The sequence below is a fragment of the Penicillium crustosum genome, assembly GCF_028827405.1.
Source record: "Penicillium crustosum strain IBT 35664 chromosome Unknown utg000004l_segment0_segment0, whole genome shotgun sequence".
NCBI lineage: Eukaryota > Fungi > Ascomycota > Eurotiomycetes > Eurotiales > Aspergillaceae > Penicillium > Penicillium crustosum.
In genome coordinates, this window is record NW_026623125.1 from 102,384 (window position 1) to 129,455 (window position 27,072).

General features: G+C 48.8%; 5 protein-coding genes across 5 annotated transcripts; 3 read left to right on the forward strand and 2 right to left on the reverse strand.

Annotated features, from left to right (window-relative positions):
• Positions 1-168: 168 nt before the first annotated feature.
• On the reverse strand, positions 169-1,265 carry N7487_009090 (uncharacterized protein; the record flags this gene model as incomplete). The annotated part of the gene is made up of 2 exons (XM_056876820.1): positions 169-822; positions 906-1,265. 2 exons carry the CDS (start codon positions 1,263-1,265, stop codon positions 169-171), a joined length of 1,014 nt encoding a protein of 337 aa, XP_056725400.1.
• A 6,927-nt stretch (positions 1,266-8,192) lies between these two features.
• On the reverse strand, positions 8,193-9,740 carry N7487_009091 (cytochrome P450; the record flags this gene model as incomplete). Its single annotated transcript, XM_056876821.1, has 2 exons — positions 8,555-9,740; positions 8,193-8,474 (listed from the first exon to the last, which is right to left on the reverse strand). Coding segments are annotated over exons 1-2 (1,425 nt in total), but the record flags the coding sequence as incomplete, so codon positions are not given.
• Positions 9,741-11,816: 2,076 nt separating this feature from the next.
• Positions 11,817-12,707, forward strand: ftmF (2-oxoglutarate dependent dioxygenase ftmF; the record flags this gene model as incomplete). The annotated part of the gene is made up of 1 exon (XM_056876822.1): positions 11,817-12,707. One exon carries the CDS (start codon positions 11,817-11,819, stop codon positions 12,705-12,707), a length of 891 nt encoding a protein of 296 aa, XP_056725402.1.
• Positions 12,708-14,257: 1,550 nt separating this feature from the next.
• On the forward strand, positions 14,258-22,300 carry N7487_009093 (uncharacterized protein; the record flags this gene model as incomplete). The annotated part of the gene is made up of 1 exon (XM_056876823.1): positions 14,258-22,300. The coding sequence occupies one exon, from the start codon at positions 14,258-14,260 to the stop codon at positions 22,298-22,300; it is 8,043 nt and encodes a 2,680-aa protein (XP_056725403.1).
• Positions 22,301-23,313: 1,013 nt separating this feature from the next.
• On the forward strand, positions 23,314-25,611 carry N7487_009094 (uncharacterized protein; the record flags this gene model as incomplete). The annotated part of the gene is made up of 1 exon (XM_056876824.1): positions 23,314-25,611. The coding sequence occupies one exon, from the start codon at positions 23,314-23,316 to the stop codon at positions 25,609-25,611; it is 2,298 nt and encodes a 765-aa protein (XP_056725404.1).
• Between the last annotated feature and the right edge of the window lie 1,461 nt (positions 25,612-27,072).

The window sequence follows — 27,072 nt, forward strand, 5'->3', positions numbered from 1 at the left end:
GTGTAGAATGCAATGCAATTTTGACGCTTGTTCAATCGGCTGAAATATACGGGATATAACTGTTGCGGTCCTACTTCGGTTGCTGACTAGGAAAGTCTCATCTCTCGCAAGTTGCCAGGTAGTCGCTGAGTGGCTCTTGTGCAAGCGCCAATTCAAATTCGTTGAAACCTAAGGGGTTTCTATGGATCTAAATTCCACATAGCCATCCTCGACAGAGTACCAATGTGCGTAGTCCTCGACGAAGGAGTCTGGGAATAGACCACTCAAGAGTCTGGGTGGGACAAATTCCCAAATACGATTGTCTCTCACCGCTTTCACCAACTCGCAGTTGCTGGACCCTGGAACCGGTTCTTTTCCTAGGTGCACAGTATGGTTCAGATATTGCCTTTGGCAAGAAAACTGCATTCCCGGCAAGTTACTGGGCATTACCTCCAGCTGAGACTTTCCGAACAGGATATGGTATGTCTCGTTGGACTCAAAATCTGAAGGCAGACGAGCAAGTGGAAGACCGTCCATAAGAAGTTCTCCGCCCAACAGATTATAGTGTACTAACACCTCCGTGTCCGGGGTAGATTGAGCTGCAAATCTGCAGAAGAGCCAATAGCCTGCTTCCTCGGGCAATTTAGACCACTGTGCGCCCGGGTGGTATGCTGCCCAAGCTTCCTGCATCGCCCAGTCCATTCCGGGGTTTTGTTCGTGAGCAATGCAGTCGGCTAGGATAGCGTAACTGCGATAGCTGAGAATCTCCCAGCGATACAGAAGTATATGGGCGATGATCCTGGCTTGATGAGCAGGGAGCCTCGGCCGTTGCAGACGATCGTGCTGCACTGCAAAAAAATTGCAATGTCCATCGAAGAGGCGAATACCCGAGGAAGATTCTCTATGTTGAAGGTTTCTGCACGCACTAACGAAAGGTGGACTGACTTTTCAATCAGGTACGACTTGTGATGAACATCAACTGCCTCACTTGCTTTGTTTTTGACGACTTCCACCCAGTGAAATACCGTCTGGCGAAGGACTTTCAAGCAGTCAAAGTACATTGCCCGAATCTCCTCGGACGGAGAGAGCGCAAAGCCTCTCAAAGCAAGACGAATCAGAACGTTCATTCTATGAATCATCTCCCAATTTTCTTTGATTTTCTCATATATGTCGTTGATTCGTGAGAGCAGTGCAGTTGTGAAGAGACTATCGCTCAGAATAGAGTGCCCTCGTCTCAAATGCGTGTCCAATCTCGGTGGACCAGCCTGGTTGATGATTTGAAGCATGAAGAATGCGGTCTCAACTTTTTTTCATATCCACCGATGGTGCACACAATTCCACAAGAATATTCTGCCACTGAATCTCCACGCCAAGGGGCATCGTTGCCAAGGCCTTATACTCTTCTAGAGACATCTCCAATGGAGCCGATGACTGTGTGGCAATGACAGTATTGGGTGATGGACCATCTGGTTCTTCAGCAGGGCGAAAAAGGAATTGCTGCAATGCCGTGCTGGATTGCGGAAGCTGGTAAGTGCATGCGATTGCAGCTCGATGCGTCGATTTTAACGTGCCTACGAAACATCCCGCGCTGTTATCAAATTATTGGAAATGGAGACGATTGTTCACACATATGTCCCTCTCCGTCACACTGACAATGTGCCGAGACTTACGATGAGTTCTCTGATGTGACTTTGATTGCGAAAGAAGACCGATTCGTGTGCACGAGCCATGCGTATCGAAGAATGAGGAGAGACGCGAATAGCTGTTTAAGCGATGTTCTGCCCTGGGCTTTTCGTTTATCACATAATCCACACCCAAACAGTTACGGAGGAAGAAGAGTGTAGTCTCTCTCCAGCTTCGAAACGGCTGGGGCACACGCAACTTAAACACCGTCGACTTAGTTTGCAAGGGGTCTATCGGCAGGGGCCATTCATAGATGCTAATGTTAATAGACTCAGCCTCCTTTTTTCCGCGTGTCGAGAGCAATTCTGGCTATTATGGGACTCCTTGAAACCAAAGCGTCTGTCGATGATGACATCAACATACTGACAGTCCGTCTCGTCGAACAATTGCACTAGTCGTCCATACTGCTGTTGCTTATTGTGGAGCTCGGTCTTTTTTGCTCCCTCGCGTGATTTGCACTTTCTTCAATGGTTGCAAGAAGTTGCTGGTGTTCGTGGGATTGATTGAAGTACCGAATTGAGAAGCATGACGGTGTGCCGAAGTCACGAAAAATGCCCGCGCCGCGAATTCGAACGTAGTAATTTCTGATAACCGTTAGAAATAGTAGTGGTGTATTGGAATTAGAGCGGGCTGTAGGAGCTTTTACCCCCTTGAGGTGAAAAAGAAATACAACAAGATACAGGTAAGAAATGCACAATTTATGTAGATACGACTCTTCCTATGTTTGCACTGTTTAGTAACCCGCATGGGTAACCCGCATGGGTAACCCAAGCAAACCCGAAACCCATTGCGGGTTATGAAAGTCGACCCGAAACCCGACCCATTTGCGGGTTGGGTTTTTTCGGGTTTGTGGGTTTGCGGGTTTTGGCGCAGTCTACTGACGATAATAACGATACTGAGGATTCTGGGGGTGCTGGAGGCGTTTAATGCAGAGATAACAGTTATATAGGAGTATAAAGCAATGAATCAGCTGAAATGAGCATTCAATTCTGATAAGAAGGGTGCATTTTTCACTATGTAAACCAGAATTCAAACCTGCAAAAAAAGATCCGGCAGAATATATTGATGCCTGAGTAATCAGGCAGAATAAGGCATAATTCAGGCAGGGAGGTGTCCCATTATCCAAAGGGGTGTCCCATTAGCCGGGGGGGTGTCTCTATAACAATCCCCTAAAATTAAATATACCAGAATGATCTATTCTCAGACTCCTTCTAGCTTTATATATCCTAATCTAGTAATTGTCGAACCGTTTAAAACCGGCAGAATTTCCAATCGTCATACCCTTTATACTATAGTTACCTGGGTTAAATATAAAATATATATATAGCCTCAGTCTGTTGAAAAACTAAGTTAATTCGTCATAATTAATATGCAATTGGTTCCAGTTCAACGCTAAACCCTAATTGATTCCACGCATACAAAGATCCCTCGGTCGCTTAGTCTTGCAGAGCTCCTACGGAATCGAGATTAGCGGCAACGATGCAGTTTGACGCCCCTATCACCCACTCTACCATACAAAACTCGAGTATCTCGATGTTCAGGCCTATATTCTAATCCAGGCTGCTTTTAGTCAACGGGATCTCGAAGAATCCAGTTCTCAGTACTGACACATCTCATTGAGCTGATTCTTCATCAGATTTCTCAGCCCAAAGAGTATACTAGCCAGAAAGGAAGATAGGACTCACAGGGGAGAGGTGAAGCCATAAACATGGCTTCATCCCCAGGCAATTAAGAAGATTAGACAGTTTTCAATTCATTTTTCATACTACAAAGTATCCCTTTGTAAAAGATTTAAATCCCAGTCATTACATGCTGTTCAGTGTACTATTCGATAGTATATTATTCCACACATTCTACTTTTTCTAGACTAACCGTATCTAGTGAATATGGGTAGTTATCCGTATCGCCCACTTGGCCTATGTAGGCAACCCCAGGATAACTAGAGTAATTATATAAATTTTCTCACTTATCATCATAATAATATAGCAACATTCCATAAATAAACTAGTTATAAAAAATAGTGATTTATTTAAATAACTTAGTATCGTTATAAACGCTAAGGCCTATCTTTTATATAATAATAGGTTCAGATAGCCCTGGAGGTTATTATTAGGTTATTAGGTTTAACCTATCGGGTTTGGGGTCGCAACCTCCGTCCCAAAGTGGGTCCTGCCGAAGTCTAGGTCTAGGTTAGTCCTAGGTTTGTGAGGTTTCGACCTATGCTTAGACTAGGTTGGATTCTAGGTCGTACGGAAGTCTAGCAACTAGTAAATTGAGGGTATACAAATCGTAGTTATCAGAATAATTTAGACACCTCAGCTCCGCTAATACTCTCTCACACATCTTCTAATTTTCCTTCTAGACCTGGCTTTGAACCTCCGCATGGGTCCCTACCCCGGAACCTCGAACCTCACCTCTTGAGGTGAGGTTCCAACCTTACTAACCTCCAACCGCCCATTAACCTCCAGAGGTTCTTTGAGGTTCAACCTCCATCGACCCGCATGAACCTGCATATACATAATTTCTTGACGCCTTTCCTCTTTTGGCTGGATAAAATTGATGATTCATCTCTGTTTTTTACAGCTGTTCCGTTAAACTATAGACTTTCCACTGAATACTCTATCAATATAATGAATTATAAAGATATAGTCATTGAAAAGTAAATAGGAGGCGTGGTCACCTATAAATTATAGGTAATATCCGATGATATCGACGTGGTGGGTGGTTAATAGAGGTCATCGATAAAATAGCATGTAAAGTTGTAGATATATATATCGCAGATACTGTAAAGTATGTGTATCTTTATTAGTAGAACTACAGTTCTTTAAGAAAACTATAAAGATGCAGTTTAATTCCCCTCATTTTAATATCATTCAAACCATTATATCTTCTTCTATTACTTTGTCTTTTAGAATTCATATTAATTGGTCTAGATATACCGTGAATCCGGATTAAATGTCCCAATTGTTAGACTTAGACATTCTATTTTTCCTACATTGAGGTTCTCGTTGAGGTTCGTTGAGGTTCATTGAGGTTCGTTGAGGTTCGTTGAGGTTTATTGAGGTTCGTTGAGGTTTATTGAGGTTCGTTGAGGTTTATTGAGGTTCGTTGAGGTTTATTGAGGTTCGTTTCTATAGTGATCCACTATACTAGCGAATCAGATATAGATAGGGCTTTATAAAAGTTGATATATCAATTTAAGCATTATGGAATAGGGATAAACAGATGCCCTAAGAAGACCCCGTAACTTCTACAGAATAACTAGTGAGTTCCTTATTATCTTCCCTAAGTTGTACTGGTTTACTAAAGTTATCATGTCTCAGATTACCGACGGCTACGGCTACGCATCATCTAGCTTCGAAGGGTTACCGCTAGACGCGCTACAGTACCTTACCCCTGACGATACGCTATACCAACGCGAAAGCCAGTTTGATTCAGTTCTAGACCTTCCAGACCTTCTAGACAACCAAGTCCGATCTCGTGCAGGACCTCGGGCCCTAGACACCCTTACGCGAATCAAGCCAGATAGTATTAACGAGTATATCGTCTTTACTACCGACATATCCGCGGAATTCGTTAAGTGGTGGCTTTAAACTGATTTTGGTAAGAAGAAGCGGCTAAACTGGGAGGTCAGCCGTCGCGCAGACTGCTGGACTGGGTTTCAACAAGTTGTATATACTAAAGATGGAAAGCCTGGCGTTATGTGCAATCGGTGCCGTACAGTTCTTACGCATCCAGCTACAAATCATACTGGAAACTTATCGATGCAGAAGCATCTTGATGGGCCAAGGTGTCGACAGCGAATTACGAAGAAGGGTAATATCCAGCAACTACTTAGCGACGCGGTATGTTCGAAATAGCCTATACTCAATATCAATACTAATAATAAATTCACTATATTTTAGGCCGAGAGAAGACCAGCGCCTCTCTTTACCCAACAAACATAGGAACAGAAGATTCTAAACCTAATCACTATATCACATTTACCCTTTCTCTTCGTCGAGCACTAAGAATTCCATGATCTCATTTCCTACGTACGGCTAGCACCTACACTACCGAGCGTTCTATCAAGAAAGGTGATTCGCGACCGCCTCCGGGGTTTCGTTACAGAGTATCAACAAGAGACACTATAACAGCTGCTATCTGGTGCAAAAATGTCGATTGCGCTTGACTGCTGGACTTCACTATTCAAGCACGTATTTATGGCTATTATAGGATACTTTCTAGACTAGGAATGGGAGTATCGTGAGGTCCTACTTGGGTTTGAGCCAATTTCTGGATCTTATACTGGCGTGAACCTCGGGGACGTAGTTATCCAGATCCTACAAAAGCACTAAATCGCTGACCGAGTGCTGGCGGTGATAACTGATAATGCGTCTAACAATAAGACACTTATCGCAGCAGTGAATGATTCAATCAAGAAGCTACATATGGAGACGGATTCTACGATTGTCTAAGTGCCTTGCCTTGCGCATGTTATTCAATTAAGTCTAGTTGATTTACTTGGTAAAATCAAGGCTTCGCCAAAGAATGATAACGCCGAGATAGAATGGTCTGATGATTGTGTACGTTTACTTCGTGCGCGCCAGCAGAAATATGAGATCGCCGATACTCTGAACAAGGTATGCTTCTATTTAGAAATCATGAATTATGATTCAATAACACTAACTATTCTGATTCCTAATAGGTCCGAGGTCTTGCGGTTTATATCAACAGAAGCCCTCAACGTAAGGAAGCCTTCCTAAATACCCAGCCTAGTAATACGCTCCGGCTTCTTCTAATCTAAGATATTCGTATACGGTGGAATTCGACATTTCTAATACTCCGACGGGCGAAGAGGCTTTATATCGCATTCAACAAGTTCTGTTCCGACTATGATTAACACCATTTTACATTAAGTGCAGAGGGGTGGCGACAGATTGACTATTTACTTTACATTCTTCAGCCCCTTTTTTACGCTCACTACGCTAGTTTGTCGTACTAAAGACTCGAGTATCCACCTTGTCTTTAGGATTTACAATAAGCTCTTCGATTATCTTAAAAGATCAATAGGTCAGCTTCGTCGAAAGAAGGTTCCCTAGAAACAGCTAATGCTTTCCTCCCTCGATGCTGCGAAAGAGAAACTGAAGAAATACTACGGCGAGATAGATAGTATCGAAGGCAATCTCTATGCAATTGGGACGATCTTAGCGCCGTCGAGTAAGATAGAGTTCTTTTTAACAAGTGATTGGGACCTAGATCCTAAGATAGGAAAGGACTATAGAAAAGAATACCGCGAGAGTCTTCAGTCTTTTTTTGAGAGATACAGCCAACGTATACCATCAGAGATGATACAATCTGATAGCCAGTTATTCACAACTGAATCGGAGCTTGAGAAGGCTCTTGACGGCGATTCTTTATAACGATTAACTGCTCCGCAGTACGACGAGCTCACCAAATATCTCCAGAGTGGTAAGTAAGTAAGCCTACTTTATAAATCATATAACTAACCTTACCTAATTAGAAACTATTAAAGGATCTATTCGGATCTTCTGGAAAGATCATCAGAGGGAATTCCCTATTCTTGCAAGTATTGCCCGTGATATTATGTCAATTCCAGCGACTGGTGCCGGAGTTGAGCGTCTTTTTAACTCTGCCCGCGATATATACCACTACCGCCGGGGGTCGTTAAACCTAGAGACTGTTCGCGATATTATGTTATACATATATACAACAAGATTCGATATCAAGGAGGAGCAGCGGCTGATTCTCCAAGAGTATCTTTTAGACCATAAGATAGCCGCTTCGACCGAAGCACTTGATGTCTAGACACATGCTTTCAAGGCTATTAGTGATAATGAGGAGGATGTCGAGATATATCTTAATGCAACCCCGGACGCACCGCTACTCTTAGTAGTCGCCGCTGGAAAGCGGCCTGCGGTTAATTCTGACGATAAGGAAGAATCTGATGCCGATGAATTTGCGGATCTAGATAAGAATAGGGCATCACCCTTACCTGACTTCCCTGATACGCAGCATCGTGCATCCGGTAGAATAAGGAAGAAGTCGAGACTACTAGATGGGTATATAGCTTGATTACTTGAATCTTGACTCTTGAGAACTATAACCCGACACTGAACTATAGATATAATATAAACCATTGATGATTGAAAGTTGAAACCCTAATTCGACGCTGAGCCAGTGAACCCATAATATGCACTCAATCCTCCTGTAAGGGCATACATTAATGAAGTGTTGTTTTATAATTACGAGAGAATACAGCCTATTTCTACATAATTTATGTAGTTGACCCTAAGTCACGTTTTTTACCTATTTGTCATGCTTGTTGAACCTCAGGTTCACCCGCGGGTAACCTCCATGAGGTTCGGTCCAAGATAGAACCGCCCGGAGGTTCTAGGTCATGGAACCTTAACCTCCGGGTGGGTGAACCTCCTTGAGGTTCGTGAGGTTCACCCGTGGTTCCTGGCCAGGTCTATTTCCTTCAATGTCAGCCTGCACATCAAAGGAGGCTTTTCCCACGCGGTATACGCCGTCTGGTTATACCAGGCCGAAGACTCCTCACAGAGCTCGATGTCAAAGTTCCATAAGAGGCGGGTCAGAATTAAGCGCATCTCAATGTAGGCCACATTTCGGCCAATACAGTTGCGTGGGCCCACAGAAAATGGCTGCACAACATCCCGTTTATCAAGGAAGAATGGCGAAGTTGGATCAATTCTTGCTTCCGGCAGCCATCGCTCTGGAAGGAAGCGCTCCGGCGCGTGAAAATTCACCGGTGACCACGAGGCACCTAGTGGGTGAACTGATACTTTTGTCTAGATTTAATATAGGCAATCAGTTCCGTGTAACAAGAGTAAAGCAGAATAACTATAGGCTGCAGAGGGAGGGAACCTACGCCTGGTGGAATTTCATGTCCCGCGATAAACATTGACTCGAGGGTTATGCGTTGCAGTCCTGTTGGGACGGGTGGGTAGAGTCGGAACGCTTCCTGGATACAAGCCCACATGTAGGGACAGTGGTTGGCGCTGGCGGAGGTAGGAGTGATGTCCGATTCGGTTTGCACAACGGAACGCACCTCGGTAACCACTTTCCTAAGCGTCTCTGGGTTCCGGAGAAGGAAGTAGGTGACACCTGCGAGGAGGGTAGCAGTTGTCTCACTGCCGGCGACAATAAGAATGTTCGCATTAGCGACAAGCTCATCGTCGGTAAGACCATCCTTGTCACTGCGGTTCCGTGTCATTGAATCCATAAAATCGCCGCGGTTGTAGGCCGAGGTGTTCGCTAAGCGTTTTATCACTGCAGCACGAGTATGAGCGTTCTGCTGTCTCTGGGCTTCCAGAAGCCGTTGCGGTATCATGAGCGAGATAAAGCTGAAGAGGATTGGGTAATCGTCGCGCATCTTAACAAAGGGAAAGAGCTTGATCGACTCGAAGATGGTTTTCACTGTGTCGTGATATTCGGAGCTTACCAAACCCCCGAACGGCTCCCCGAAGGCGAGATCGCCGACGATGTCGAAGGTCGTCAACTCGTACCATTTGCTCATGTCTGTGGATGTCTGAGAATGCGCCACATCTTTCAGTCGGGCGAGCAGTTGGTCCACATAATTGTTGATGTACGGTTCCTGGGTCTGCAATCCTTTGGCAGAGAATGCATGCGAAAGCGACTTGCGGTAACGGCTGTGGTCAACATCATTGGAGCTGACGATATCCAGCGGGTTGCTGGCCGAGTTTTTGACTTTTGGCAACTGGCCATACTTGTTGTTGTGACCGTAGATATCCTTCCACGCTTCGGGGTCAATGAACGAGACTTCGTCCCGCCCGAAGCGCACGATAGGGCCGTACTTGAGATGAAACCGGGGGATGTCTAGGTCGACCAGGCCCCGAATGGCGGATAAGTGCCGGAGAACGGGGAAGACAATCCACCATTTTGGGCCGGGGATCCGTCGTAGTGGATGAAAGTATACCGCATGTATGATGCTGTACAGATAGTAGATAAAGCAGAGGGCAAGCGCCGCTTGCACCGTCAGACTAACCAGCATCTCAACTAGCCAGACCTCGGTCGTGATTTGCGAATTGAGATGACTTTAAGGAGATTTTCAGACTTGTTCTTCAAGTTTCGATGGTCGTATGTCCTCTCTTCTATGAGTTTCTCGAATAATGTTGCTGCTCTGTACGTACTATACAAGTGTACACGTCACATTGATCGTTGTACTTGCCTGTGCCCTTGCCGAGGATTCCTAACCTCTCACATTCCAGATAACAGTCCACCCCTTCTTAGCTTGTGTCCTTCTGTCCCTGATTTGGAATTGAACATCACTGTGGGTAAGACATTATTGAGAGAGGGAGAGAGTTGGGCCGGAATGATGTGATCATAGGATAGTGTAAGGAGAAGAGATCGGCATGCATTCTGTCTCAAGGCACCCAGGAAAACTACGACGATCTTATCAAATACAGCCGATGACTAGGGATTATACTCATTCGTTTCACACATACTATACTGTAACTATGACTGACACTCAGAGTAATCACACTGTGGATGGAATTACACGTGAGACTTTATAGGGCTAGATATTTGAAACTAAGGGGTATGCTTGTCATTTCTTCATCTGTCAAATGGACGCTCCGTTCAGTATACCATTCCCAGGATAGGTGAGCAAAGCGCTGTGTTCCTTGATCGCTAAAGGAGATCAGCAAATTGTGCTAGGTAATCTCACTTGCATTGCTGGCGGGGAGGTACGCTACGCTTTCATGAAGCAGGGTCGCTGTATTCACTTTTTATTTGAAAGTCGGTGGAAATAACAACGAGGAAGCACCCGCTAGGTCCCTCCACCACTACAAAGCACTCAGGCCATCCGTGGTAAGGTGGATACCCTTTCTGGGCAGATATGCTCATCAAATAAGCCGCGTTCTAGGCGAGGGCGACGCCCTTCTCATGCGGATGCGGGAACGGGGTGAGTGACTAAATGTCCTCGAGACGGATACAGATCCTGTTATCGTAAGATTGGTGTTCAAAGGCGGATCTTGGGGTCGCGCGTTATCGTTGGGCAACGAGGTAAAGAGGGTTGGATCGGTCTCGAACACTTTCGCAGATACATACACAAGGTCGGATGGCATCGAACAAGCCATTCGAGCCAAGATCGACGTTGAACTTACCTCTTCGGTCATCGCTTGAGGCAGTCTGCATGGCTGTTTAACAGGCCGAATAAAAAGGAATAAAAAAGAAAGCACGGCTCTATCGTGCCTCGGAACTCTCACCGTGCGCACCAGTCTCCCGTCATCTCAGGCTGCAAACATGCCTCCACCGATCATGTAGTCAAGCCCCGGGTTCTCAGCCGCCAAGTCAGGTGTGTGGAATGTTAGCTATTAAACGCTACTGTAGATCGGTTCCACTGTAGACCCGTCGAGGCGCGGAACGGGTCGCTACCCGCGCCGTCCAGGACGCCCGGCCTGTCTTGACGGTCACGTCGAATGTTTTTAGTAAGGTGGGTGGTGGGGGTGCTGTTGGTCTTCACCTCTAAAATCCCAAGCTTGATGGTGCCTATCGCGTCATCGTTCCACAGTTAGTAAATTCGAGCACCTTACTACTCTATGAGCTTTGATCTTCGGAAACGGACCAGCAAAGTAGCTACGACAAGTCGTTAGGCGAGACTGTCTGATGCCACATTTCCGTGTTTATATACAGTATTGGCCTGCTCGGCTCACAGTGTCAGGATCTTCTGCAACCGAGAGTATCGCCTGCAGCCTTTGATTGCACGCAGACCTAGTTCAATCAGCCTTGTATACGCTTACCCTGATGCAAGAGGCCAATCCTAGCATACCTTCGTTATATTGTGGCAGCTGGCTACACCGCAGAGTGGCTTTGAGGAGCGCGCAGGACAGGCGCTTTACGACCAACATGCAGGTTGGGTGACGTGTACTATTTCCGAAAATCCTTGTTTATGCAGAAGCCTTCAGCCCATGGAATGAAGCCACCGAACCCCCTTGCATATCCCACTATGATTCCGGGAAACTGCCAGTTGAATGGCTTTCATACACTCCTAGATGTGGCCCCCGCTTGTTCAAGAGGCTAGCGATTCTCTCTGTGGTTTTTTTTTTTATCTATCACCTCCAGCGCAACACACCATAACTACCACCACACTCATCGCAATCACCAAAACTATGACTAGACAAGAGATCCCCCGTGTTTCTGCCATCAGTGAATCTGGCAAGATATGGCCTACCGTCCAAGAGCATGGCGCCGCCATAATCAAAGACTTCCTTCCCTCGGATGTGGTGCATCGATTCAATCAGGAGATGGACCCTCATGTGAAGATTGAAACGGTACCGGCTGCACGAACTAAGGATCGTCCTAATCATGTTTTGTCCACCACGACTCGAATCATGAATGTCCTCGCCGAGTTGTCCAAGACTTACCGCGAGGACATCTTGAACAACAAAGTTCTGAATGACATCTCCGAGGAGGCCTTCAAGGTGTATGGAGACTACTGGGTGCTGATGGGCGCGGTGATGGAACTCGCCCCGACGAATCCCGCTCAACCGCTCCACCGCGACATGCGTTACAGCCACCCCATCGTCGATTATCTCAAGCACGATGCGCCCCCCACTTCGATAAATCTGCTCATTGCCCTGACCCCGTTTACCGCGGACAATGGCGCCACCCATGTCATTCTGGGAAGCCATAAGTGGACTGATCTCAGTCAGGCTACCATGGGTCAGACCGTTCGCGCTATCATGAACCCGGGTGACGCCCTGTTGATTACGGACAGTACTGTTCATTGTGGAGGTGCCGATATTACTGGCACTGAGACTCGGCGTGTCCTATCCTTGACCACGGGTATCAGCCAGCTTACTCCGTTGGAGAGTAACTTCACCGTTCCTCGTCCAATCATCGAGAGCATGACCCCTTTGGCTCAACGACTTGTGGGGTGGAACAGTCAAAGATCGTCTGTGCCTAAAGATATCGGGTTGCTAACTATCAGAGGAAAGTCGATTCAGAAAGTGATGGGCTTGAAATCCGAGCAACCCCTCGAAGAAAATATCACCATCTGAAGGTCTAGCTGGGTCTCAATCTCAGAGAAGATTGGATAGCATTTTAGTGCTGGATGGTGATCGTTCGGTCTACAACTCAAATGATAGTTGATAGGGCGCCCATTCACCACGGCTATTACATAGATTAGACCCATAGAAAACAATAGTGAGGAATACAGCTCGAGTAATCCGTACCAATCCTACCCACACCGTACGGCAGTTGATCCGCCCGTAGGGCCAAAGCATCCAATCGAAAATATAAACCCACTTTATCACCGGTACACCCTGTTACCAACACCCCGGGAAACTGATTTCTTATCCCAATCAGATACCGGTACTTACGAGGTTCATGGGTGAAGGTTTATTCTGTTTTGGGTCTGAAGAGACATTGCGATAAAACCTCGTATTATTAAACTCATAGTACTGGTTTATTATTAATTACGTCTTACTATTCTTGATTTCATACAAAAAATGTGGAGTGGCCAGCGTTGTAGAAAACGAATTTTCTGATGTGGTACAAGATTGTTGAGATATATATTCATTACCACCTTATCCAGGAACATCCTACTTAGGTATGTAGGTAGTTGGTATGTATGCTTGTGTTCTATATTCTATATATTCTATATATTTCTACATGTTATATATCCATGGATGTTCTATTCCGTAGTGTATTTGAATTGACATGGATCATAAATATGAGATAGAATACTAGATTAGGACTAGATTACCACGAAAGTCAAAAGTGGCGAGCTGAAATATCTGCACTCGATCTCCGTATAAGCATGCAAATTAGCCTGGAAGTTGGTTGGGCTGGGGTTGGGTCTAGGTTTTGGTGGGTCCCGACCTCGGGAAGTGGCACTCCCGTTATTCCCGAGGTCTCTGTTGCAACTTCGAAACCAACTCCAGAATGTTCACCGTAAGGTTCACATACCCCCTGGGAGCTACTTTGATCTGCCTTGGCATTTCATCCAAGTTTTGAGTCTCGTGGTACGACATTGTGGATCCGTGCAGCTGCAATCTGTGCTTCTCTGGACTGTACTTCCCAAGGACGGCAGTGCAACTGTCATACCCCTTCCATCACTACTTTGAACAATGGCGGGAACAAAAGCACACATAGGTCGACAGCTGATGTTTACCGGTAGATCTATTTCTCAGAGTGGACGAATGTCACTCCCTGGCAGATGAATTTTGGTGTGATAGTTACACAGGAACCCAGGCCCCCTTGCTGTAAGGCCTACCATACCTATATCAGCAAGAATGAGGCTTGAAAAAGGCGATCTGACATTTCACCGCTGATTCAAACACATTGGTTTCACTTTCAGCACACCATCAAGGTGCGGAATGATGTGGTTCTTTTGCCTATTCGGTTCGAACCCGTCATATCGGAAAACACCGATGCCTTGTCCGGCCATGATCTCCTATATATTTGGATATCGACGATTTGGTCCACCGGAACAGCCTTTCTAATACTCCGCTTTCAAAACATTTCCGTGAAGAAGAACAAGATTCCGGTCCCTATATTTTTGGCTCCCCTCATTCGGCGAACACTTGAGACTGCCCTTAATTGCACAATGAAGCCCTCAGCCAATAATTATGACGTGTTACCTGAGCTTTGTGGTGCTTGCACAAAAGATGAAAGGGTATCTTCCAACATCACACATGTCATCAAACAAGGCCCGACGCACCCCAAGAGCCTTATTGGCGAAATCGAAATTTCTAGCCCGTCACCCCAAAGCGCGGTCTCTGAATGCAACAAAAATAAACAACAACAGGCGTCTTTGCTTGAGGTAATCCGTGGACATGCAGAAACCCGCCCCCATCACGTTGCCGTTTGCGCCACGGACGGAACACTATCGTACGCGCAACTAGAAAAAATCACGACGCGGTGGGCCATCTATCTTCAGATCCAGGGGGTCGGACCTGGATGCCTGGTTCCACTGATGATGGACCATTCTAAGTGGGCGGCCGTTGCGGAAATCGCCATCCTGAAGGCCGGGGGGGCCTTTGTGCCATTGGATCCGGCGCAGCCAGTAGCCAGACTGGAGGATATTGTCCAACAAAGTAATGCCAAACTCGCTGTTTCCTCTCGCAGCCATTTTGATAGGTTATCGAACCTTGTGGCAACCGTTATTCCGATATCAGATGAGACGACAACAGGTCTACCTATACCCTCCCTAGGTACTCTGAAACCCCCCACCCTTGATCGTACTGCTTATGTTCTCTTCACGTCTGGAAGTACGGGGCGTCCCAAGGGATGTGTCGTCAGCTACAAGGCTCTGAGCGACGTCATACATCAAACTCCAGCACTGAAAATTGGCCCTCTCAGTCGGGTGCTGCAATTCGCTTCATACACCTACGGAATGTCTCTGATTGAGATATATTGTACATTGTCGGTTGGAGCGACGATATGTGTACCATCAGACGATGAAAGACTGAATGCGTTGAGCAGTGTTATACAATCCATGCAGACGACATGGGCCATCCTCACCCCTTCAACAACCTTGTCCATTACAGAGTCGGTGGGCCACCTACAGACATTAGTCGTTGCAGGTGAGGCCTTGACGCTCGACCGGGTTCACGCTTTGGCGGCGAAGGTTGAGCTCATCCAGGCGTTCGGACTAACCGAATGGGGTGGAATTTGCTGCGTGTCACAACGAATTACCTTGGACTCCGATAGACGAGTCATTGGCCGTGCGCCGACTGCGCGTTTATGGCTTGTCGATCCCAATGACAGTAATAAACTGGCCCCGGTCGGCGGAGTAGCTGAGCTCCTGGTTCAAGGTCCAGCCCTCGCAGAGGGGTATTTAGGACAACCCGAGCAAACAGCCGCAGTCTTCCTAAAGGATCTGCCCTGGTTGCCACCATTAGCCACTGATAGCATTTTATACCGATCCGGCGACTTGGTTCAATACACATCCAATGGAGACCTGCGATATATTTCGCGAAAGGACAGTCAAGTCAAGATCAGGGGTATGCGTGTTGAACTAGCTGAGGTAGAATATCAGATCCGCCAAGCATATACCCAGTTGGACCAAGCAATTGTCGAAGCCGCACCCCCGAAGGATTCCAATGGGATACCTGTCCTCGTCGCGTTTTTGTATTCGGAGAACCAAAACGAGTTATCGGGACAGACCTTCTTGAACATGATTGAGAAGATCAAGAATTTCCTAGCTTTGACGCTTTCGGATTATATGTGCCCCAGCGTTTATGTACCGTTAGACTCAGTCCCCGTGACAATCTCCAGAAAGGTTGACAGAAAAGCTCTTAAGGAGACTATTCTAACTTCCACACGCAAAGAGCTGGAGAGGCAGCAGTCTGCCCCCACGTCGATAGTCCGACCACAGACTGACGCTGAACGACTTACACTGGAGCTAGTCGCCGAGGTGCTCCGTTTAGAGCCACTCTCCTTTGGTCTGGGCCACAACTTTGTGAGCCTTGGTGGTGATTCCGTCACGGCTATGCTGTTGGTTAATAGATTGGCGAAGCGCAACTACACGGTCACTGTTGGGGCACTCCTTAGCCCACAAAGCCTGTCTGATGTCGCATCTCTCCTCCAACAACGGACCAGAGCCCCTAGAGATGAAGGGTGGCAGAACAATCTCGCAGTCGAGGCGAAGTTGAAAAGCCACGCTGAACTAAACGGCAGTGTCACTATCCCCAGGCTTGTTCACCACGGTCCTATTGAACAATCGTTTTCGCAGGCGCGAATGTGGTTCCTGCAAGAGATGCATGCAGACTCGACATGGCTACTCCTCCCCCACGCCACGCGCTTTCGGGGTCCATTCCAGCTCAAAGCCCTAAATGCTGCCCTTTCCGCGGTGGTTGAACGCCAGGAAGCCCTCCGAACCACCTTCACGAGCCGCAATGGGGTTGGGTTGCAAGTTATCTCCCCATTTCAGCATCTGTCCTTGAAGGTTGTAGATTTGAACTCTGCATCGGATGACGAATTCCTGGGCCGCATCCACCAGCAGCAAAATACTCCGATGGACTTGACCAAAGAGTGCTGGCGTGTCACCCTCTTCCGACTGTCCCCCACGGACCATGTCCTTTCAATTGTCCTACACCACATCATCGCGGATGGCTGGTCCTTCGACATCTTTGTGAAATCCTTAGGAAGATATTATAATGCGTTCCTGCGAGGACAGTCTCCGCTCGACGTCGACGCGCCTCTTTCAATTCAGTATCGAGACTTCACCGTCTGGCAGCGACATGAGAAAGCTAGCCTCCATGATGAGCAGCTCGCTTACTGGGAACGCCAGCTAGACGGCAGCCAGCCGCTAGAGTTTCTGTGTGATAAACCCCGACCTACGATGCTCTCTGGTAAGGCTGGGTGGCTGCCGGTGGAGGTTGACGGGTCTCTGTATCGGGACCTGCAGCGCTTTTGTCGCTCTTACCTGGTCACCCCCTTTTCGGTCCTGTTGGCTGCCTTCCGGGCGACTCATTTTCGGCTCACTGGTGCCTCTGACGCAACAATCGGCATCCCTGCTGCCGCTCGCACGTGTACAGAGCTGGAGGACCTGATCGGTTATTTTGGCAACGTTCAGTGCATCAGGACTAAGGTCGAAAGTCAAGATCAGTCCTTCCACCAACTTGTGGATCAGGTCCAATCGGTCACCACCGCTGCTTTTGAAAACCAAGATGTACCTTTTGATAAAATTGTTTCACGACTTATGAAGGACCGTGATGTTTCTCGCCATCCATTGGCTCAGGTTACGTTTATTCTCCATCCGCAGACCAACTTTGGTCAGCTACGACTGGACGGCCTCCAAGTGGAACAACTGCATCTCCCACAAGTCTCAAGACTCGATCTCGAATTCCATCTGTATCCAGCAGATGACTGCCTTCGAGGAGATATCCACTATTCCGTGGACCTGTTCTATGAAAAAACGATGCAAGGAATGCTCTCAGTGTTTTATGACGTGCTCAGGGAAGGCCTCCGTGAGCCAGATATGGATGTTGGCTCCCTCCACCTGACCGACGGTTATAGCACGTTAAATGAGCAAGGTTTGATATATCCAGACCCTAAGCCTCCTTCTCCAGCGTTGAGTATTATCCACATGTTCCTTGAGCAAGTGGCTGCTCATCCACATGTAATTGCGGTCCGAGATATCAAGACTCAGCTCACCTATTCTGAGCTCGATCAGAAATCCTCCTTCCTGGCCGCCTGGTTGACAAAGCGATACTCATTGCCATTAGAAACTCCGGTCGGGGTCTATGCCCCTAGGTCATGTGAGGGCATTATCGCTAATTTCGGTATTATGAAGGCAGGACTGACGTATGTCCCTCTGGATGTCGATGCTCCGATGGACCGCGTTGGGACTATTTTGTCTTGCCTCCCCGCGTGTCACATTGTCTTATTGGGATCTCATCAGGTACCCCCTAATGTCTCTGCGCCGGGTGTGAAATTTCCGTATATCGCGGACTCATTGGGCGAAGCGACAGCGCAGGATGTGCGGACATTTTTGAGCACCACACCCATCACCCGTCCGAACAGCCTGGCATGTATACTATTCACATCTGGTACGACTGGAAAGCCGAAGGGAGTTATGATGGAACAGTATGGCATCGTTCGGCTGGCCAAAGACCCCGAGATCGTGGCCCACGTCGCCGCCTCTAGGGTGTCGTCGTACATGCTCAACCCCGTGTTTGATGCCTCTGGGTTCGATATATACCCTGCCCTGTTGAATGGCGGCACACTGGTGTGCATTGAACGACAGGCCGTCTGGGACTACACTGCGCTGGAAGAAGTCTTTGTCAAGAACAGGGTACGGCGGGCCGTGATGACTCCTGCCATGCTGAGCCAGTGCCTCGTCTCCGCCCCGGGTGTACTGCGTGGGCTGGATATCCTGTACGTCGGGGGCGATAAGCTGTCACCAGCCGACGTTAGGAAGGCGCGGTGCTCTAGGGGCAACCCACGGATCTTCAATTGCTATGGACCCACCGAGAACTCGGTCATTAGCACGCGGTACGCCGTCTCCGATGACGAGCCCGGCGTCAATGGCATCCCAATAGGACGCACAATAGTTGAATCGGGCGCGTACGTGATGGACCGCAACCTGCGGCTGGCACCCATTGGTGTCCTGGGCGAGCTGGTCGTCACCGGATTGGGCCTGGCCCGCGGGTATGTCAACCCTGAGCACGACCTGAACCGCTTCGTGTCGATCGATATCGGCGGCCGCACCGTTCGTGCCTATCGCACTGGGGACATGGTTCGTTACCGGCCTAGTGACGGACAGATGGAGTTCTTCGGTCGCATGGACCAGCAACTGAAGATCCGCGGTCACCGCATCGAGCCTGCGGAGATTGACAATATCTTACTTAGCAACGACTTCATCACCACCGCTGTGACAGTGGTGCAGAAACGAGCCACGCAGACGGAGTCAGAGCTGGTCAGCTTTGTTACTGTGCAGGACTCCGCCCAACATCTAGATCGCTTGGAGGACAGTGTTCAGAATGGCCATGTCGACGCCTGGAGGGATAAAGCGGATGCGGATGATCACTACGGCGGCGTTAATAACATCCAACCGGAAACTCTGGGTCGAGACTTCTTAGGTTGGGTTTCAATGTACACAGGCGAGCCGATTATGGAAGCGGAGATGAATGAGTGGCTGAATGATACTATCGCTGCTATCCGCCGGTTGGAGCCCAGTCGGGTCCTGGAGATCGGAACGGGCACGGGAATGATTCTATTCAATCTTATTGGCAGTATAACACAGTATTTTGGCCTAGACCTGTCCAGTCAGGCAGTTCGCTTTGTTCAGGAGGCAGTGGGTTGGGTTGATGGGGCGGCAAAGAAGGTCAATGTGCAGGTCGGCACCGCAGCCGACCTGGCCGCTGTGAAGGGCGCAGGGCAATTGGATCTCGCTATAATAAACTCCGTGGTGCAGTACTTCCCCTCGATATTTTATCTGCGCACAGTGATATTGGATCTTATCCACACCCAAGATGTCAAGTGTATCTTCTTCGGTGATATCCGCTCGTACGCCCTCCACCAGGAGTTCCAAGCCAGCAACGTGCGACATCTCTACGGTCACACCTTGACCGCGCCAGAATTTCGGCGGCGAATGGCGGAGGCTGCCCGCTCTGAGCGAGAGCTTTTGGTTGATCCAACTTTCTTCATTGCGCTGGCTGCAGAACTGCCAGGCCTGATTGAGCACGTTGAAATCCTTCCCAAGCAGATGAAAGTCACCAATGAACTCAGCTGTTATCGATACACCGCAATCCTACATATCAAACGCTCTGACCAGCCATCGTTGGATATTCGAGAGGTCGACCAAAGTTCATGGATTGACTTTGAAATGCAGGGATTGGACTCCCGATCCCTGGCGCAACTGCTGACGACGCCCGAAAGTCCTCATGTCCTCGCCGTTAGCAACATCCCCTACAAAAAGACGATTGAGGAGCGATTTTTAATCGATGCTCTTCGGTGCTCGATACCGGGAACCAATAGCGCAGGGTGGAGTCTGGATGCCTGCAAGCGAGCCCATGCTTACCCGGCCCTAGCGGCAGTTGATTTACTGGATCTTGCGCAACAGACAGGGTGGGAGGTGGAGATCAGTTGGGCAAGGCAAGGCTCGCAGCGCGGGGGGTTGGACGCGATCTTCCATCGTCCTACCGCCACTCAGACCACAAGGCGTGTGCTATTCCAATTCCCAACAGATTGTCACAATCCTGGCCCCGTCGACATCTTCAGTAATAGCCCGTTGAAACTGCGGCGGAATCAACTTGTCGAAAGCCAACTCCTGGAGAATCTCCGTGCCAAGCTTCCGTACTATATGGTTCCCCAGCTGGTCCGAGTACTAGACCAGATGCCAATGAATAATGTTGGTAAAGTGGACAGAAAGGCTCTCGGGCAACGGAACGACCTGGGCTCCACACCTGCCGGCGCCACCAAGTCAAAATTGCTCTCCGGGCAAGCGCCGTCTTCGTTCTCAAATGAGGCGGAGCGTACATTGTGGGAAGAGTTCACGAGCGTGCTTGGGGTGGAGGTGGGGATCAAAGATAGTTTCTTCGATCTCGGTGGCCACTCCCTGATGGCCGTCAAGCTAGTTTCCAGGATTAACAAGCGACTGGGATCCACATTGCGCGTGAGTGAGCTCTTTCAGTATCCTACAATCAATCGTCTGGGCCAGCGTTTGCAAGGGTCCGGAGTTCCTCCGTCCGGCGTTGCCGTCACCAACACCTACACGCCGTTCTCTCTGCTAGATGACAGTAGCCTCACTTCGGTGCAGGCAATCAATTCATCTCACTTGTCCGAAATGCAGCTGCCCTCTACGGTTGTCATTATGGATATCTCCCCTGTCACCGAGTGTCAGGCTTGGCTTTTGAGGGACTGGAGCTTAGTGTCACACTCTTTTACAATCTATGGAGACCTCGACGTCGCTCGGTTCCGGTCCGCCTGTCAGATGGTGGTGCGGCAGCATTCGATCTTACGGACTGTCTTCACCACCTTACAGGGGCGCTTGGTCCAGGTCATTTGTGAATCTGTTGATGCGCCCTTCGTGCACGAGACCGCCGACCGCATCCCAGATGCACGCAACACCGTTGACAATGAGAAGGGAGTGTTAGCCCCGGCCCCGTTGACGACCAAGTTTACCCTTAGCTCCGATCTGGAGACAAACGAGCATCTATTCACATTGCAACTCTGCCACGCACAGTACGATGGACCCTCTTTGTTCTCCGTTCTGTCGGACATTGCCTCCACCTACAGTGCCCCATCATCCCCGCCCCTGACTCGTACCCTGCCTTTCTCCCACTACCTATATGCATCTCGCGTCTCTCGCACAGACGCCTCCCTCGGCTTCTGGAAGGAATACTTAGCTGGCTCATCTGGGCTGACAGCCGTCCCTTCTTCCACCGGTCTAGGGGAGAGGAAAGGTCATTCGCCCATGAGCAGCGTCCAAGAAGCAATTGGTGCAGTCCCTCCTCTATCATCAGACATCACCTTCCCCACCCTCGTCAACGCCGCCATCGCCCTGTCTCTGGCCAATCTCACCCAGGCCAACGACGTTACCTTTGTCTGCGTAATGAGCTCGCGCGATGTTCTCGCCACCGCCGCCTCCCCCAAGTCCCAAGAAGTTGATCTCCTCCTTGGTCCGTGTATCAACCGCACCCTGCTCCGCGTCCAGCTTCCTGAGGCCACAACAAACTCCTCAAGTCTAGACTTCTGTCGCCAGTTGCGCAGCGACCAATCCCGTGTTTCGGGCGAGGGACACCTGGGATTAACTGATGTGGTCGAGAACTGTACCGACTGGCTTCGTCTTTCTTCCTCCACCGCTTCGGGTGCAGACCAACTCCTGAAAGAGACCCCATTCATTATCCATCTCCCTGCTGACACCGCGACGCCTTCCTTTTCTTTAACCGAGGATCTTGATGTGACATGGAAGTCAACGGACGTCCGTATCGACCCCGAAAATCAGGTCTTCGTGCGGTCGACCACTTCGACGACCACAGAGAACAAACTGAACGCCTGCATCCAAGTCCAGGCTTCTGATGCAGTGCTAAGCGCAGAGGATGCTTCTGTATTAGCTACCCACATTCTAGAGACAGTGCAGCTGTTATCGGCAGCCCCTAAGGTGCTAGTTCGAGATATTTTACATTCGGGCGAGATTTGAAGTAGGTTTGTGGTTCCGTTAATGGTGGTTTTGCGAGCTCTGAAATTCTTCAAATCCCACACTCCAAAATGACTCTGCTAAGCAACAGGGCCTCGGCGGAGTACTACTATCTGGGGTCGCGCTGCGAAAAGTCTTCCTAAGGCTGGTCCATGTAACACTACATAGCTATGTAGTATAATTAGGGTACGGTCCATTCCGGAACCGGTGGTCCGGGCCGGTACTAAACCTTACCTTACGCTGGATTAATAATCAACCGTTCGCATGTATCCCAAGTAATCGCAAGATATGTTTTAAGGGTAATAGCTCAGATGATATGGGTAGTATAGAAAAGACACTACAGTGTGGCTGGAACACCGCTACTTCAACAAACCTGCTTCAATCACTATTTCCGGGCACTATACTGTCAAGAGAGTAGATATCAGGGACATGTAGAGTTATGGAGATCGTTTAGCACCACCAGCTGTTCTGAAAATAGACTTAAGCGTATCTAGACACACCGTGATTTATCTCTGCCATGATCGATATGTTAAACTGTAGATTCGTTTAACTTCAAAGCATACATAGCGCGGTGGCGGCTTTTTTTGTCTCAGATAAAGATGTGATGACGAATACGTGCAACCCCCGCTACTTCGCCAGGAACAAGTGAAATACTTTATCCATATGATATCACCGCATCCTATGGCTCATAGAAGCCATACGAGAAGAAATGCTAGATGATGACCGAGTCGTGCACGTCAATATTGAGGCCTGACTGTCACCCTGGCCAGTTGATTACTAGGTCAGTGCAACCATCAAGATCGCATGAAGTACTAATGTAGAGATCCACACCTTTTCTCTGTTTCTGTGTAGATGAGTGCCTCGATGTAACCCGATTGGGGGTAGTCGCTATCCAAACCAGTATATAAAGCCCCCCCCCACTGATGTTCAAAGTTCTAGTGAGATTCATCGAACAGCTTCAGATTATTCCATCTATCTTCAGCATATCTGCTAGAAGTCTTCGACCACTAAATACAATGTCGAATTGTGATGGATTTCCTCCGGGGTACACTGACGGCAGGCAGTGCCCCGTGAGTGCTTGTGGCTCAGGTCAAGCCGGCAAATCCAAAGTTGAGGTTAATAAGAACCTCAAACACGTGTACTCGCAAGCGAGCTCTGATCACCCGGAGTCATACATTCACACAGCGCATAATCACCGTAATGTACTAGAGGATGTTATCGCGAAGCTGCAGGGGGCCGGACCCAAGGTCGAAGATGCGCTCCTCGAGATCAAGGAGCATCTCAAAGCCGGCTTTAACCCCGACCTGCTCCGTGAGGCAATGAGTATTCACCTCACTCATTCACCGGATGCCCAGAAGCGCCACATCCACGCACCGGCTCTGAAGGAGCATGCCGCCTTCAGGCACCACAAGACTGGGACTGAGTCCAAAGCGGCGGACCCCGTGCCGACCACAGTTTCTGGTGAAATTGTCACCACCGACACCCTTCAGGGCCCCGGACTGCTGTCGTACTGGCGCGATGACTATGACATGAACGATGCCCACTACCACTGGCACATTGTTTACCGCGGTGCCGGCGGCGACAATGCGGTCAACACCCGCACCATCGATCGACAGGGGGAGTTGTTCCTATACACCCACTCGCAGATGCTGGCCCGCTACGAGGCTGAAGGTCTCTGCTGGGGTCAGCCGCTCGTTCGTTCTTGGAACCTGTACGACGAGGTACTGGAGTGGGGATATCAGCCAGTACCCGCATTGCAGGAATACTACTCGGGCTATGGACCTTTCTCCTCGTGGTACCGGGTCCGCAACCCTGACATGGCCGATATTCCCGGGGTAACCATCGGCGTAGGCGATATGGAGAAATGGCGCGACAACATCTACGAAGCGATTAAAACGGGCGTCATCATAACCAAGAAAGTGACCCCATACGGGACCCAGTCCAACCCCTTGCTGCTGACTGGCGAAAATATTCTGAACTACATTGGGGGCCTGCTGGACGCGCAATACAAATTTTTTGATAAAACGGACGATGGCTTTGAGATTGACAAAGACCTCTACGGTATCCTCTACAACTACGGGCTGGGAAAGTTCGCCGAGATGTCGTACCGCGCCGCTGAAGACGGACACTACGGCCTCATGATCTCCAACTTCGGCGCCGCTCGCGACCCCTGTTTCTACCTCTGGACCAAGCATATGCAGGATTTTGGCCGGCTGGCAGGTTCTCGTTATCCGCAGGACATCAACGAGCATCGCGCTCAGGTCACTTTGTCCAACTTGGTACTGCGGCCGCAGGATAAAAACCACCCTCTATACAAGAAAGGCGGGGTAGTCAGTGTCCTCGGGCCCCCAGCTACGGACATGCTTGAGACCAAGGCGAAACTTGACCATGAGCCGTATGAATGGAGTGTGGATATCACCAGCACCGAATTCCCTTCCAAAGACAGTCCTCAACATGTGACACTGCGGTTTTTCATCGCGGCCAAGGAGCTGGTCAACCACTACCACCACTGGATAGAGATGGACAAATTCACCGTAACCCTAACAGACCGTTCGGTCATGACTAAGGTGCGGCTAGACAAGGAATCATCGGTGGCGCGAAAGATGGGCAAGTACAGCGAGCCGGACCCGGAGCACGCCTCGTCGTGGTGTCGGTGCGGGTGGCCACAGAACCTGATGCTTCCAGCAGGACGGACAGAGGGAATGTCGTTCGTGGCCTTCTGCATGGCCACCAACGATACACTGGGCACAGATAATGTCCCGACCCCGTCTATCAGTTTCTGCGGTGCTAACGTCAAGGCCCAGACCTATCCGGACCCGCGTGGCATGGGTTACCCCTTTGACCGCGCCTGGAGGCAGCTTACGCTAGCCCAAACCGGCAAGATCTCGCTGGCCTCCATCATCGCCCCAGACAACCAGGAGTACCCCTTCCTCACCAGCAGTGACTTCAAGATATTCCGCACGTACAACTGGCGCGACCCCAAGGCCGTGATACCCCCAACCGACGTCACCTGGCACAACACCATCAAGTACTACTTCAAGGAACGGGACATCGCGTGCATGCGCAGCGAGTATGGCTACAATCTTGGTCAGTACGAGGATGTCGTTTACCACCACGCCAACATCTATGAAGCCACGGTCAGTGGCCGCATGCCGCTCCAGATGCCACCGGCTACCCAGCAGAACCCCGATCCTGACCACCCGCTGTGGACTGTCGAGATGTGTGAGAATTTCCGCGCCTGGATGCTCAACAAATGTCCCAAGGGTGAAGAGAGTGAACCCAAGAAGCTTCCCGTTCGAGGTGGTAAACAGTAATCTTTTACAATAGTAACTTGTAACTTAGGGATGTATAATTAGTGGGTCGAAGAATCATTAACACTTTTGAATATCGAAGTTTTATCCGCGGGCTTTTACGTACTAATAAATAGTTTGATTGATCACTCTACGTAGCCGATGCGTCTACAAAAATGATCTGTTTTCTTTTCTTTTCTTGACATAAAGCTCAGGCAACTCGTAGGGACATTCTTTGCTCACATTGTCCAAGGTCATATCAGCGTCTCTTTGTATTTGCCTCAAATCAACCCTTTCGAAGAACACATTATGTATTCCTGTCTTGGAGATTCAAAAACATGCCTAGTCTTAAGTCTGGCTAAGCACACTCCCGACCTCGTGACTCATGTAGCCCTTCCCTTCATAAAGGTACACTTTAATCGTACAATACCTCAAAATTGTTCCTGCATCGCCCTGAGCCGGGCATCCATGGATGTGGACTACATACTTCTTAAAAACTCAAACTGTCGGAGTGTCACTCTCCCAGAGTAACGACTCTCTCGGATGGAAAATGAAATTGGTAAACACAGTCGTTGGCTTCCGACTAAGGGTCCCCTCAACCTCCTCCTTAGTGTACCCGAACTCGCGGTGAAGTCGCTGCCAGAATTCCGACTCCTCTATTTCGGCCTTAGCCTTGTTATCTAGAGTTTGGTCGCAGTCTTCCTGCTCTTCATTTCGTCTGTTAATAAGGGGTGTGCTTTGTCTGATCTGATCTTTGATATGAAAAGGCTGCTCCGTCGCGTGAAAGGCTTTCCGCGGGTGAGATATATTTTACATTTGCTTCGGTCGTTAACCTTCAAATCCGTTACAGTGGACGAGGGCCGAATTACTCTTTCACTCTCCTGCAATCTTTGGGTGTAAGCAGCTAGCTCGTCTAGAAGGTCTTCATTGATCTATTTCTTGATGCTGGGGTGGTCACTATCCTGCTTTTCAGAGGTAGTCCGTAATAAAATGCCCGAACCCCAGAGTGGCAGCACAGAAAGGTTTTATCCTTACCTTATCCTATTGCTGGGGCAGGCCATATTCAATTAGCGCTTTTGGACGTATGTACTGTCGATATGTCGATAAATCTGATTTTTAGGTTATGTTAGCGGTCTCAAGAACACGGGGCAGAGGTCGTTCCATCATACCCCGTAACCCTGATATATCTTAACACCTTTTTCTCTTGCTCTTTTTCTATCCCCTCGAATCTTAGAGTTAGCTAGGGCACCCCTCTCATAACCATAGTAAGTGTCCTAGCTTTAAGACGTTCAATTCCTTCAACGGTGGTACGGTACTCTGCGAACTGAATCTACCCGAGCGCCCCTTCGCTGTAGTTACTCGTGGCGTCTAGCGCTTTATATTCATTATTATCCAGAGCAGCTAGCTGATTGAGGATATTTGGGTCAAAAGATCCATTCCACTCTTTAAGCCGGGGTTTTATTGGTGGGATCTGGGAGATTTACA